Source organism: Erpetoichthys calabaricus, chromosome 10, assembly GCF_900747795.2.
Source record: "Erpetoichthys calabaricus chromosome 10, fErpCal1.3, whole genome shotgun sequence".
NCBI lineage: Eukaryota > Metazoa > Chordata > Cladistia > Polypteriformes > Polypteridae > Erpetoichthys > Erpetoichthys calabaricus.
Window position 1 is genome coordinate 164,299,620 of NC_041403.2, and position 15,259 is coordinate 164,314,878.

Here is a 15,259-nt window from a genome sequence, read left to right on the forward strand (position 1 = left end):
CATGGAGAGTAATAAGTCACAGGGTAATAACATCATTGGCCATACTATACAGTAGATAAAATCTGAAAACTACAGTAAGGCACTGTATGTCGCAAGCCACTTGCACAAGAGGGCTTAAATTACAGAAACTGGACTAAGGCACTATATGCCGCAGCAAGAAAAACAACAGAGCCTGGGTAAAGGCTGCAATGGAGAGCGCATGAGGCGCACTGAGGCCCACTGTCGGCTCTTTTCTGTCAGACAAGGGCCTGGCACAGACTCAGAAGCACAGAATTATCGCAGCCAATCAGCAAGCAGCAAATCCAGACCCCGCCGTCCACACTGCATGCAGGCTGGCCACACTTTTTTTTTTTTTTTTGTCAGTTGCTCACCATCCCTTCATGCAGATGCCAGGGTTAGTAGGTCGCACCGAAGCGTTCGGCCATACGTCTTTGTGTTACGTCGAGGGGAACAGAGGACTCAGCCATTGCAGGTGATGCACATGCAGCTGCGCCAGGGCGTGTTTGTGACAGAGTGATTGGGCTGCGGGCACACGCCTCGACTATCGTAAGTGTTGGGAGAAAAGGTAGGGGAGGGTCGGGGCAGGAAGGGAGGGGCTAGGCGTGCACGTCACATGTTAGTATCCGTGTGCCACAACATGCCCATTATACCTAGCTTGTCCTGGGCAACACCCACAAAGACCTTCTTTGTCAGAATTTTCTCTACAGGAAATGAGGGAGAATAGACATTAGTGCTGATGCGCTCAAACGAGACAAGTCAAGTGACACGGTGACAGCAGGCGACCTTTGGGTCCAGAGGCAGTTCATACCCCACCGTTGGCGCTCCCTCACCGCCTCTGCAGCTTGATCTGAACTGCTGATGTAGTGCACTCGGGGGTGGATTATGAAAGGCACTATAAAGAGGAAAGCTTGACTCACTCATCTGCTGTCCCGTTTGGCAAGGTGTATGCTCTCATGAGCGCCCCGCTTCATTGTGGGCAAGAGAAAATCCCTTCAGGTCAAATTTGGCTAATCGGTGCCTGCAATTTAGAGAGCAGGGGATAGGAAAAAAAAGGAGAAGAAACGCCTGGAACTCCAGCAGTAGTGATGAGGGGGGAGTGTGTGCGCTACACAAGTGTGAATGCGCGTGCACACATGTGGCGAACAGCACTGCACGCTCGGAGGTGCGAGGCGGTGGTGAGTGCTCGAGTGTGTGCGCGCGCGTTTCCTGCACTGGTGCGGATGAGAGTGTTTGTGCACGCGCGTCGCAGGCTTCTGATGTGCTCAGGAGATCGCCAGCGTGCGCGGTAACCCCTAATAATCAGGACGGCCCATTAGTGCTCCGGTGTTGGCTGAACACTGAAATCGTACTTTTGCATTATGGGATGTTAAATAAATTAGCTACGGAGAATGCGATCCCTTAGGATTAAATAAATCGTATAGGAGCTTGACATCTAGGCATCGGCTCTGGAGGACGAACCATAAAAATAACTGCGCAATATTTAGAGTCACAACCATACCGTTACACATTTACATCATATCCCATTTCAAAAATCATACATTACCAAATATAAAATAAATCTCACTTATCTATCTATCTATTCACGCGTTTTAAATTTTGAATATATGAAAAAGGGCCGTTAATGACATTTAAATGAAGGAAGTGTGTCTACTTATTGTAGTCGTGCCATTATATGTACAGCACTTTCTTATTTTTAAAACAAGGTGGAAAATGTACGCGTGGCGCAACATTCGGGTGCGTTCTGGGACTGAGTTCATCATTGAGACATTTCTATTTATTAAATATTTTGTCCCACTATGGTTTATACCTGACGGGCGACTTGCGAACGATTTTTTTTTTGAACGACTGTTTTCGCTTCGCTACGTACGGAAGCTCTGAACCGCACAGTGAAAAAAAATTATGGGATAACTCTTATCTCGTACGTACGTGAAAATATCGAGTTGATCTTGTAGAAACCAACAGGAGTGCTAAAGCGCATGCGTGATGCCTTCAGCCTCTTTCGTTTATATGTTCCTGCATGTGCAGGAACCGCCTGCCTGAGTGAGGATTCTCTTTCACTTGACGGATTGTACTTTCTACCGAGAACTAAATAATTATTGGTGAGCAACAACTCTGTCATTGATGATTCTCCCGTTCCTCACACAAGTACAATGCAGTAATAACACATTTATAGTAGAATGCTTTGTTTATTTTGTACAATTCGTTATTGGAATTATTTTAAACAGAATATATCAATCTAATATTAAAACGAACACATTTCTGTCATTTAGCACATTCAACAGATCAGTCACACCCATATATAACAATTATTTACTAGTTTCTAATTATTTGCTTTCAATCTTAATTTAGTGCACACTTTTTACAGTTGATTGAATGCACTGAGCTTATATCATTCACCAATTCTGTCAAGTTCAAACTGAATCATTACCCAAGAACAAGTCACACAATTTTCATTCACTTGATTTGTGAACAAGACAAGCAATTCTCATTCGATTCATGAACTCAATCACTACCTGAGAACGAGTCACATAATTCTTGTTTATTTTAATCAAGAATGAGTTACACAACTCTTGTTCATCTGATTCACAAATGAGTCACGATTCCTGTTCATTTGAGTCGCAAATGTGTCACACGATTCTCGTTCATTTCATTCATGAACCGAATGAAGCGTTACCCAATAACGAGTCACATAGTTCTTGTTCATTTGATTTGTGAATAAGTCATACAAATTTTCGTTCATTTGATTTATGAACTGAATTATTACCCGAAAAAGAGTCGCACAAGTCTCGTTCATTTGATTCACAAACGTGTCACACGTTTCTCGTTCATTTGATTCACAAACATGTCACACGTTTCTCGTTCATTTGATTTGTGAATGAGTCATACAAATTTCGTTCATTAAATTTATGAACTGAATTATTACCCAAAAACAAGTCACACTACTCTTGTTCATTTCAGCCGCAAATGTGTCACACGATTCTCATTCTTGTGATTTGTGAATGAGTTATATAATTCTTGTTCATTTGAATCATGAACTGAATTATTACCCAAAAATGAGTCGCACTATAGTCTCGTTCATTTAATTCACAAACGTGTCACGTGATTCTAGTTCATTTGATCTGTGAATGAGTCATACAATTTTTGTTCATTTGATTTATGAAATGATTACCCGAAAATGAGTCTCACAAGTCTCGTTCATTTGATTCACAAACGTGTCACACGTTTCTCGTTCATTTGATTTGTGAATGAGTCACACAAATTTCGTTCATTAAATTTATGAACTGAATTATTACCCAAAAATGAGTCACACTACTCTTGTTTATTTCAGTCGCAAATGTGTCACATGTGTTATACAATTCTCATTCATTTGAATCATGAACTGAATTATTACCCGAGAATGAGTCTCACACGTTTCTTGTTCATTTGATTCACAAAGATGTCACACGTTTATCATTTGATTCACAGATGAGTCGTGCCGTTCTCATTCGTTTGATTCACCAACATGTCACAACTGTTATTTATTTGAGTCATGAGGGAATCATTACCTTAGAACGAGTCACATAATTCTTGCTTATTTTGTTCAAGAATGAGTTACGCAGTTCTCATTCATTTGATTCATGAACTGAAGTATTACCCTAATTGATCCTAAGATAATTTATTGTATATCCCATAATACCAGAGTAAGATTTCAGCACAAACGGGATCCCCCTGGTTGCCATGGGGTATTTCAAACACTCCTCGGCTCCCAAGCCCAGTTAATTGGGTTTACTGTGTCCAATGTGATTTGTGGCCCCTGCTCTTCTCTTAGCCTTAGGATTTGTGTTTCTTAGGTTTTCTTTTGAATTAGATGCTCACCAGTTCACCGAAACACAGGAAATTGGGTAATGGGTATATTGCCCATTTCTCGCATGATTGGTCTTCAAATGCAGTTCTCTATGGTGTTTCCCAAAAAGATGCTGCATGCTGGTGCAGGCCTTTAGAGCAGGTTCTAATGGCAGCACCTCCACCCCGCCTTAAGGGGCTAATTCAGTTGAAATGGCATCAGATGTGCGAGAATGAGAATGCGAGAATATTGCACCCTGAAAGCATCTTGCTTGACTTTTGAGCATGACTATACCAGGGACTTCTCAAGCTTCAGCACTTATAAGGGGTTTAGTGCCACCCCATGATAAAGCCATGACCCCATCATAATAGTCGACGACGCCACTGGACTGTACATCAAAAACGGTTTGTTTCAAATTAGAACTCGGGCACTTGGACTGGAATTAATGAAAGGTGTTGTTGCCGCTACTTGACAATGGGCTGTGAAATGTGGCTCAGCAAGTCGGTGAGCTCGGGCTGGCATGTGTCACTCAGATTTCCTATAGGAAAAGGGCGCCCCCTTCAGGAAATAAAGGCAGGGCAGGAGTACTGTATGACTGCAGCTTCTCCGCTTCAACAGAATGTTTACCCCCTCATTACTTACTCACTTTGGAACCCCGAGTGAGTTGCTTTATCGTAACTTGTAAAGAGCCTTGAAATGGAAATTACTGTGTAAAGGCGCTATAAAAACTATACGGCTACACATCCAATCAATTAAGTCAATTCAACTGCTCATAATCATATTGAAAAGAATATCGAATAATGCCCTGTAGTTGCAAAGAGCCGTAGGGTGGTCTTTGCATTGAAAGTCACAAAATAAAAGCACAAGGCTGAAGATTCAGTTGATATCACTTACCAATTTATGAAAATGTTATTATTTCACTGTATGGTAAGGCACTATAAAAAATCGTAAGCCTAGAAACGCATCCAATTTTTATAATTTGCTACATCTGCATATACTTAAACATGGAAAGAAGTGTATTGTACATTGAAATGCCTTGTAATGGCCACCACTGTGCAAAGATGTGTCTCTAATATAAAAGAAAATCCTGAGACGAGACGAGACTATTGTCAAGAGATTTGTTTCAAGTCCCGCCCTCCTCTCAACCATTTCAGGTTAATGGCCAACGCCCGCGGTCCTCTCACCTCTCATTCTTGTGAATACGCTTTTGTCAGACACAGCTCTTATACATTTTTAGTTTTCCTCACTTTAAGTTCCCAATTAAAGATGACGTATTATGTCCAAATCTTATTGAAGAATTTCATCCTGAAGGGTTATCAACAGAAGAAATGAGTACACGGGCGATCCTAGCACCGAGAAACGAGGAAGTCAAACGAATTAACGCCAAAAATGTCAATCGGTTACACGGCAAATTGGTTAAATGTGTATCAATAGGTTATGCTGAAACAGTTGGCGGTGACGGTGCGGAAGATGAAAACTTCAACTTACAATATCCAGTACAATATCTACAACCGGTAACACCGTCTGGTCTTCCACCACCTGAATTACTGTTGAACGAAGGACGTATCGTAATGTTATTGCGTAATTTATGTCTGAGTGATGGGCTATGCAATAGGACAAGATTAGTTGTATTGAAAATTGGTCGAACAATTCTGACATGTAAAATTTTAACAGGCGACAAGAAAGGTAATCAGGGGATAACATTAGACACCAAAGGAGATCTTGATATGCCACTCGTATTAAAATGTTTACAGTTTCCAGCAAATGATATGACAATTAACAATCCAAAGCCGAAAAAAGTACAATCTATAAGGGACTGGGGAATGCGTATGGGGTGTATATTTGATTTATATATATATATATATATATATATATATATATATATATATATATATATATATATATATATATATATATATATATATATATATATATATACAGTGCATCCGGAAAGTATTCCCAGCACTTCATCACTTTTTCCACATTTTGTTATGTTACAGCCTTATTCCAAAATGGATTCAATTTATTTTTATCCTCAGAATTCTACACACAAGACCCCATAATGACAACGTGAAAAAAGTTTACTTGAAGTTTTTGCAAATTTATTAAAAATAAAAAAGATGAGAAATCCCATGTCCATAAGTATTCACAGCCTTTGCTCAATACTTTGTCGATGCACCTTTGGCAGCAATTACAGCCTCAAGTCTTTTTGAATATGATGCCACAAGCTTGGCACACCTATCCTTGGCCAGTTTCACCCATTCCTCTTTGCAGCACCTCTCAAGCTCCATCAGGTTGGATGGGAAGCGTCGGTGCACAGCCATTTTAAGATCTCTCCAGAGATGTTCAATCAGATTCAAGTCTGGGCTCTGGCTGGGCCACTCAAGGACATTCACAGAGTTGTCCTGAAGCCACTCCTTTGATATCTTGGCTGTGTGCTTAGGGTCGTTGTCCTGCTGAAAGAGGAACCGTCGCCCCAGTCTGAGGTCAAGAGCGCTCTGGAGCAGGCTTTCATCCAGGATGTCTCTGTACATTGCTGCAGTCATCTTTCCCTTTATCCTGACGAGTCTCCCAGTTCCTGTCACTGAAAAACATCCCCACAGCATGATGCTGCCACCACCGAGCTTCACTGTAGGGATGGTGCCAGGTTTCCTCCAAACGTGACGCCTGGCATTCACACCAAAGAGTTCAATCTTTGTCTCATCAGACCAGAGAATTTTCTTTCTCATGGTCTGAGAGTCCTTCAGGTGCCTTTTGGCAAATTCCAGGCGGGCTGCCATGTGCCTTTTACTAAGGAGTGGCTTCCGTCTGGCCACTCTACCATACAGGCCTGATTGGTGGATTGCTGCAGAGATGGTTGTCCTTCTGGAAGGTTCTCCTCTCTCCACAGAGGACCTCTGGAGCTCTGACAGAGTGACTATTGGGTTCTTGGTCACCTCCCTGACTAAGGCCCTTCTCCCCCGATCGCTCAGTTTAGATGGCCGGCCAGCTCTAGGAAGAGTCCTGGTGGTTTCGAACTTCTTCCACTTACGGATGATGGAGGCCACTGTGCTCATTGGGACCTTCAAAGCAGCAGAAATGTTTCTGTAACCTTCCCCAGATTTGTGCCTCAAGACAATCCTGTCTCGGAGGTCTACAGACAATTCCTTTGACTTCATGCTTGGTTTGTGCTCTGACATGAACTGTCAACTGTGGGACCTTCTATAGACAGGTGTGTGCCTTTCCAAATCATGTCCAGTCAACTGAATTTACCACAGGTGGACTCCAATGAAGCTGCAGAAACATCTCAAGGATGATCAGGGGAAACAGGATGCACCTGAGCTCAATTTGGAGCTTCATGGCAAAGGCTGTGAATACTTATGTGTGCTTTCTCAATTTTTTTATTTTTAATAAATTTGCAAAAATCTCAAGTAAACTTTTTTCATGTTGTCATTATGGGGTGTTGTGTGTAGAATTCTGAGGAAAAAAATGAATTGAATCCATTTTGGAATAAGGCTGTAACATAACAAAATGTGGAAAAAGTGATGCGCTGTGAATACTTTCCGGATGCACTGTATATATATATATATATATATATATATATATATGTGTGTATATACTGTACATGTATGTGCTGTCTGTAAGTAGTTCTATTTCTTTTTTATTTGTCTCATTACCTTTTCTGCTTTGACGTTTTTCTGTGTAGTGTATTATAAAGGGGTGATTCAGGTGTGTGGTCCTATTAATTAGTATCTGTTTACCTTTTCAGTTTTTGCGTAGGATTTTCTAAAGGGGAATATGTTTATAGTTCTGTATGGGTTTTTATAATATATACTCTTTTTGGTTTAATCAAATTAATTGCTCTGAAGGTTATGTTTTGCAGTTCATAAAGGACATCTCCATCAAAGGGGATCAAATTAGGGCTAAGGTTCTGTCTGTTTCCGAACCTGATATAATTAGTCTCTTACTAAGAGTAGGAGGTTCTCGTGTGTGCCGGTCTCCTCATCTTATGTTAAGACGGACTTGCTACATATGTGTACAATATATAGTATTTAAAAGGGAAGACACTATATAAAAGAGCAAAACTACAAGTTCAGTTAATGCCAATAACCCCTTGAGGGAGCTGATTCACTTGTCTTCTCATTGAAATAAAAAGAAAACTGCACTGTACTCTGTTAGACGTTCTTAAGGGAAGGCACCATATAGAAGCAGAAGGGTTTAAATTCAACAGCAGCTATTGACGTCCAATGCAGGTTATCAGTTCAGCTTCTGCTCATAATATTAAATTATGGAGACAAGTGCATGAAACGTTTAAAATGTCTTAGAATGGCCATCACTGCGGAAAGGCACTGTATAAATGCAAAGGTGAGTTATGACCCCGCCTATATAAAGACCCCAGCAATCCACAATTCAGAACTGAATTCATTCCTTACACTATACACAGATAGAATACTATAATTGAAAAGTTTCCGATTCTCCAACTGCATTAACTGCTTTGTGTTTGCAGTGAAAGGCACTATATACATGCAAAGGTGAGTTATGACCCCACCTATATAAAGACCCCTGCAATGCACAATTTGGAACTGAATTAATTCCTTGCACTATGCACAAACTGAATAATACTACAATTGAGAAGTTTCTGACTCTCCAATTGCATTAACCGCTTTGTGCTTGCAGTGAAAGGCACTATACAATGACAGACTTTCAGTGATCACAGTTATCCTGTCACATTAATAGATTTTTTTGCTTGTAGGGAAATTTGCTATATGAAAACGTTCCATGGTCCAGAATATCCTACCGAATGAGCAGCCTTGTGCTTTTGGGGAAATTTCCTATGTACTGTAAAGTCTCCTTTATATTTCAGTTTAGATGGCCCAGAACATATGACTGAATGAACTGAAGGTGCTACATAAAAAGACTGATTAACACTTGTGTTTCAAGTATTTCATGTCCCAGAATAACAATTCTCATTAACTGCAATAAAAGGCTCTATATAAAAAAAAACAAAAAACTTCCCTATCCCATAATTTCCCACTGAATTATCCTTCACTGAATAAATAGGTTTCAACTTGTAAGAGAAAAGCCCCCTATAAAGTCTGTTAACAGAATGTTCCAACAGATGTACTGCTTTATGCTTACAATGCAAGGCACTATATAAAACACACATTTCTATATGACCAAGAATATGCCAATGACATTTTGTGACATTTTCCTTCTCTTAAGCTCTAACAAGAAGAGGGATTTGCAAATGAACAAAACACAAGTGGATACAAACCTTGGGGACGGCTCCGGCTGCTGCTCCTTCCTTTATTTATGGGAACAAAAGAGACACTGCAGTTTAGTCATCCATTCACCACATTGTCCACACACATATTTCAAGGCGACTCAAGCGGCTATCTCCTGGGCTTTTTGTAACCCATGAAACAGCACGCCAAGTTGAGTCTCACTTTTCTATTTGTACCCCCATTTCTACTCATCCCCCTTTACTTGTCTACATGAACCTCACCAAAAAGGAAGGCATGCAGATCTATCAGTGCTGGCAATCCTCAAGCACAAACTTGACCTCTGACGGAGGTGGATCTGTCCGCCTGTCCTTGCCTCAAAGAAGTGGGCATGTAGTGGCTGGACATTTTGTCTGCTGATGCGAAGTGACCAGCGAAGGGCATGGCACCCCTGCCAGACCAGGTTAGCAGTAACCATAGCTTACCCGCTGCTTAGATTGGAATAACGTGAAATGTCCTGACCTAAACGAGAGTCCAGACTTGCTCTTCAGGTTCCTCAGAAGGTCCAGCTGATTAAGCGGTGGGATCAACCTGTCATTTGGAAGGAAAAATAGTCACTTGCAAAGAACCTTCAATCACAAAAAATAAAAAGTGTACAAAAATTCAAATATGGCGGAATGAGTTTCAGGGATCAAACCAAGTGATGTGCATTTCTGCTCTGGGGCACCATCATCTGGGTGGAAGGTCCTGTAGCATTGGTGGCATTGGGGTGACATAGACATAGCGGGTCACATGAGCTGTATTTCAAACCAAGGATAGAAGATGATAGCTGTCTGGGCAGTTCTACAAAACCAGGAAACTTGACAATAACATGAAGGAAGGTGGGCGCTTTAATTGAGCTGGACATTGAACCAACGACACCATATGTGGGACTGAATAGAGTCAGAGCTCCCTTTTCTAGGCGACCATCCAAAGGAATTTAATGTAACAGTACCCCCTGTGGCAACTACTGGATGATCACTAATGCTCATGTAGTCCAGTCACTAAATATCAGACTTCTTCCTCTGTAATTGTCACCTTAGTATGCTTATCAGTGTCATTTCCTTTTTTGCTCAAATTTAAAATTACAAAAATTATATTATATAGCTCTTACTTTAATGATGTTACACGTAATTTTGGCAGAACTGGAACTTGTGAGGGTAACGGATTTAGTCTAAGTGTGGCGTGATCCAAACCAAAAACACTAAGCTTTTTAGCTAAGAAACAACCCGAAAAGTAGCAGGTGCATCCTCAGAGTCGAATGGCAAGTCCCACTGTTACAATTAACCTTCTATATTGTTCAGAAAGGAGTTTTGTGAGAAGATCATCCCAGTGTCGGCCACTTCAGACAGCTCAAAAAGATCAATCCAGCCGACTTCAAGGAATTATACCGGAAAATACAGTGGTGGCATGTCGGCAACCGGAGGGAGCAGGTTTGTATACAGAGGAGGCCCAGATGACTGTGTAATACATTGTGACGATTGACACAGCAATTCAACGTCGTCTAAATGTTGTGTTCTGTCCCGTAAGTTTGTGTTCTTCTACCCCTATGCGGTTAGGTTCCTGGGGTCCCTAGGGTGTGCTGATCACACCACACATTGTAGGCATGCCAGACCGGCAAGGGGAGCGTCACAGCAGTCTCACATATGTGCTTTACACATGTTGTACATATCCGACCCTGAGCAACATGTTTACAAATAGATCTATCTGTAAGAAAACACAATGGCAATGAAAAATCCTTACATAAAGTCAATACCAGTGGGAGAGCTGAGTTGGATGGATGGGCGTCCAGTCCGGGATCGAGATTGGTTTCCAGCCAGAAGGGGAAACCACAATGGAAGTGAAAGAGGTGTCTGCCACCCAAAGTTATATCCTACCCCCGTACACATGGTGGCAGCATCCTACTGGTGGGACACCCATAGGAATATCCACAGGGAATTCTAGTCCTATGGGACAGCCCTGTTGGGATTCTTGGGTGCCACCAGGAGGAGCTGCAGGGGATCGCGTTACAACCTCTTTTATAGACTTCCTCCTGACCTGGAAGTGCTTCCAATGTGCAATGCTGTGGTACCAGAAGTACTCCCGGGTCTGGCATAAAAGAAGCCGAGTTTCCTGCAAGGGCAGTCAGAGTTAGGAGGAGTGCGGATGGATCTACTCTTATCATTGTGTTATTTCAGAAGAGTATTTGGAGAATGGTGGAGGTAAACATAAAGAAGATGTTGTGTTTGAAAGCATCACTGTGTTGTGTAGCTGTGTCATGGGGTTTGGGTCACTACTGTGCCCCCTGGTGGTGACACCAGACAACAGCACCATAGATGAAATACTCTCAAACCCTATAAGAGTGCAGAAACCCCAGGAATAATTACATAAAAACGCCAAATGAAATTAAAGACAAGACACCAGTATAGCACCATTGTGGTGTTCAAAGTCTTTAATGTATTTTTGATTGAGCGCATGTCTGTTTCAAACTATCTCCTCAGTGTAGTGCTTGTTTGCCTACTGTGTCAGCATTGCCGCCATTTGTTTAATTTTAATTCTTTTAATATTGATGATCTATCAAACAAGACCAGGATTAATGTGTTATCATTATACATTTCCCATATAACTAATCAAAGAAATCCAAATGCCTGGCTTAAGACTGGTCTTGGTCTATAATGACTTACACACGTGAAATTGTGATGACCAGAGAATATTTACTCAATGGCAAGAGGGGTGTTTTTGTACAACAGATATGTAAAGGAATAAAAAATTAAAGTAACAGAAACTTTATACACTTTCTATATTTACCATGGAGAAGTCTACCATAAACTCAAAAGCACTTGGAATACTTTAAATAATAAAAGATATTAAACTTGAGTTCAACAGCACAGAATAAGTCAAAAAATGAAATAAGAACGCAAACATGTTAGACTAAGTTCACACTACTACATTTTCTTTTGTAAACTGTCTTCGCCATTCGTTCACATGATGCCGGCGTTTTTAACCCCTTAAAATGGCGACTTTTGAAAACGTTCTCTAGAGTCGTATTCTTCTTAAAATGGCAGCATAGACTGGTGGTGTGGATGGGTGGAAATGCAGAGTTTTGAAAATGCAGTCTAACCACATGCTGACGGGTTTGTGGTTATTGTGTGGCCCTTCCCCGATGGGACCCTGCTCATTACAACTTCAGTTCACTGTGTACAAATCACAAGCTGTGAAAAAATGTCCAGCATGGAGGATAACTCCTGACAATGTGCACATGCCTAGTGCAGGGTTTTAAGCTACGACATATGTGTTTTTGTTCATTTCACAGTGGATCAGATACTTTTATAAACTATTTGAAAACACAAATATGGACAGAGATCATTTTTAAATGCAACTGTAGTAGTGTGGATGTAGCCTTAGACCTTTTGTTAATTGGTCTATTCGCTGCCCAAATTGTCTCCTCATGGATTTTGTATTAGGACCTGTTTGCTTTGGATTGCCTTATAAGCAAACTCTTTTTGCCTTTTGTTTTTGTGTTTTGTGCTTCCTTTAAATAATTTTCCAGTTTATAACAATTTCTGACAAGCCAGAGGTTTACAGTTTCCTCTCCCTTGTAGGGCATTTCTATATATTTTCAGACTTTCTTACTCATTTTGAAGTTTCAAAACCAGCTTCCTGTTTTGGGGCCTGCTTAGGCTGAAGCCTGCAGGTAGCCAGAAGAAGAACTGGCTGACTTGGGCTGATTCATTTCCTCAAGCTAACCAGTGAAGATCCTGGCTTGCTTTATAGTCTTTTTGGAGGCCTCAACCCATCATTGCCATGTTTGTGTCTGCATATCACAATGGCGATCAGAAGCCCAATAAGCTACTAAAAACAGAGGAATTCCCCTTTCAGCTCACCTGGCTAAGATGGCTGTTGTCTGTTCACATCCAGCAACTCCAAGAGAGGACATGCAACCAAAAGGGACAACACCCAGGCAAAATTTCATTAGTGACAGTTGGGGGATCTCATGCAGGAAGGGATGACTTTAGTTAGAGGGGCACGTTTAGGGGGGCTGAAATGGAGAGGGTCCGCTGTGAAAGATGATGTTAGTGAGAGGGTGTCGCCTGGGGAAATTTCTCACCCCATTAATTTTTCTGCATATCATACTGAACAGCACCTGAAAACCACAGCAGTGGATGATTGTAGGTTACTGCTACCCTGAATGCATCTCTAAGGTCAATCAACCACTAGAGGTCAGTCTAAACACTGCACGTGACACACTAGAGGTCAGCCTACGTGCATTGGCTCGGGCTCAATCTGTATTCATACAGTATAAGATTAGATTTGTACAGGTCACTACGTACAGTTAGGTTCCTGCTTTTAGAGACTCTGCCATTATAGAACATCTGGCTCCTTAGAAAGATGACACCAAGGATGTGTTTCATAAAGTCCTACCAGTTGCCCCAGGAGCACAAGGGGTCAGGAGGAGAGATGAGAGGCACAGAATGAAAAACAGAAACCAGGTGGCTTCACTTTCACATGCACATCATACCTGCAGGTGCCGTATGGAGGCAATAAGCTACTAAAGTGAAAGGCATTTGAAAGAGAGAAAAACAAAAGACACAAACAAATTAAAATGAGCAAGCGATTGTGTTGCAATCTGCTCGGCTGCTTGTTCCCAACATTCATCCCCGTCAACAGGTTCGGCAGCTGTCTTTTTCTATTGCAAAGAGAGGAACTCAAGCCAACCTGCGTGGCACAGACCAAATGTTTGCCCACCACAGTCTGTGAGCACATTCAATGCGCTCTAATGATCTCACATTTAGAGCTCTATGACACTGTAGAGCATGCTGGGAGATGTGCCGTATAAAAGAGGCAGCTAAGTGATGCCTCAGGAAGGTCATGTCCACATGGGGGTGGAGGGTAATATTCACCAGCTGGCACATACAAAAAAGCCAGCCTGGAAGTACCAGAATGGCACAGTTGTGCCCAAGTGGGAAGCCTGCACCTTTAGTGGAAGAGATTGCTTAGTCACAAGGAGGGTAAAGAAGAGTGCCACAACCAGAAAAAAAAGCCTCTAATGGATGCTGCCACCCCCAGCATACCTGGCTATGGCATTTTTCCCTTTGCCCATTCTCATCCTGTGAAGGTTAACTGAAAAAAATGTGGCTTATAGAAAGAAATCAAGCTGAAAGATCATTGTCACAGTGTCTTGGTAGAGGAAGACCTTTACTATCCTATAAAAGTCTACCTACCGACCCACCTAACTACCATCCAGGGTACTGCAGCAATGCTTTTTCAGACCCCGGTTCAACCCTCACTTTTTGCCACATGTATTTTTTTTCTCTTGCAGTATGTCCATTCAGACACCACTAGTGTGAGCTCAGAACATCATGAATCACTAGACAAAAGAGAGCATGCTGACCTGTACATGGGGACTGACACAGTGCGTTCATAGTAGCTCCACGTTGAATGGAGGTCTGTCCGGCTCAGGTTGGTGGCGTAAAATCTCCAGGCAGCCTGAAACATCAATGGAGCATTGATTAAGCAAAAAGGGTGCCTCAACCCTAAGAGTAAAGTCAGGACCAGCTAAGAAGAACATGAACTGCATGGCAGAGGGCGCTGCTGGCTCACTCCACAAATCAACTTTTGAGTATTTGAGCATTGGAGAGGCACTATAAACAGTGGATTCCCTTCACTTTCTGCACACGTTATTGTGTAGTAGATTTCATTTTCAGTTGACACATTTGCCATTTTATTTGCCCATCTATTTACAGTCAATAATAACTCATAGTGACAAAGTCAAAATATGTCCTCAGAAAGCTTTGTCAGTTTATTAAAAATCAAAAATCTCTCATCCATAAAGTATTGAGACCCTTTGCAACGGCATCCCAGATGCCACCTGTTTGCTTGAGATGTTTCTAGAACTTGATTACAGTCCTCCAGTGGCAAACTGAATTGACTGGATATCATTTAGAAAGGCACTCACATACCTGTGTATCGAAGGTCCTACAATTCACACTGCATGTCTGGACAAACACCAAGCCATTAAATCCAAGGGACTCTCGGTAGAATGCCATGATCAAATTATGGTGTGGCATGGATCAGGGCAAGTGGCTAAAACCATTTCTAAAGCTTTGAGTGTTCCTAGGAGCACAGTGGCCTCTACAGCTGAAACCACCAGGGCCCTTCCTAGAGTTGGTCTTCTGGTCAAATTGAGTAACCAGGCAAGAACAGCCTTGGCCAGGGA

The 15,259-nt window shown here is 41.7% G+C and overlaps 1 protein-coding gene across 6 annotated transcripts in view; it reads right to left on the reverse strand.

The window, feature by feature from the left end:
* Nucleotides 1-15,259, reverse strand: part of LOC114659748 (potassium voltage-gated channel subfamily KQT member 2) — a 127,325-nt gene that overhangs the window by 27,241 nt on the left and 84,825 nt on the right. For 4 of the 6 annotated variants that reach the window (XM_051932651.1, XM_051932650.1, XM_051932649.1 and 1 more), the window contains exons 8-10: nucleotides 14,435-14,529; nucleotides 9,547-9,615; nucleotides 9,078-9,107 (exon numbers count right to left, since the gene is read on the reverse strand). In XM_051932651.1, the coding sequence (XP_051788611.1) occupies nucleotides 9,078-9,107; nucleotides 9,547-9,615; nucleotides 14,435-14,529 (194 nt within the window). Of the gene's footprint in view, nucleotides 1-650; nucleotides 702-9,077; nucleotides 9,108-9,546; nucleotides 9,616-14,434; nucleotides 14,530-15,259 lie in introns of all 6 variants that reach the window. The other 2 variants (XM_051932646.1, XM_051932647.1) reach the window with 1 other exon arrangement.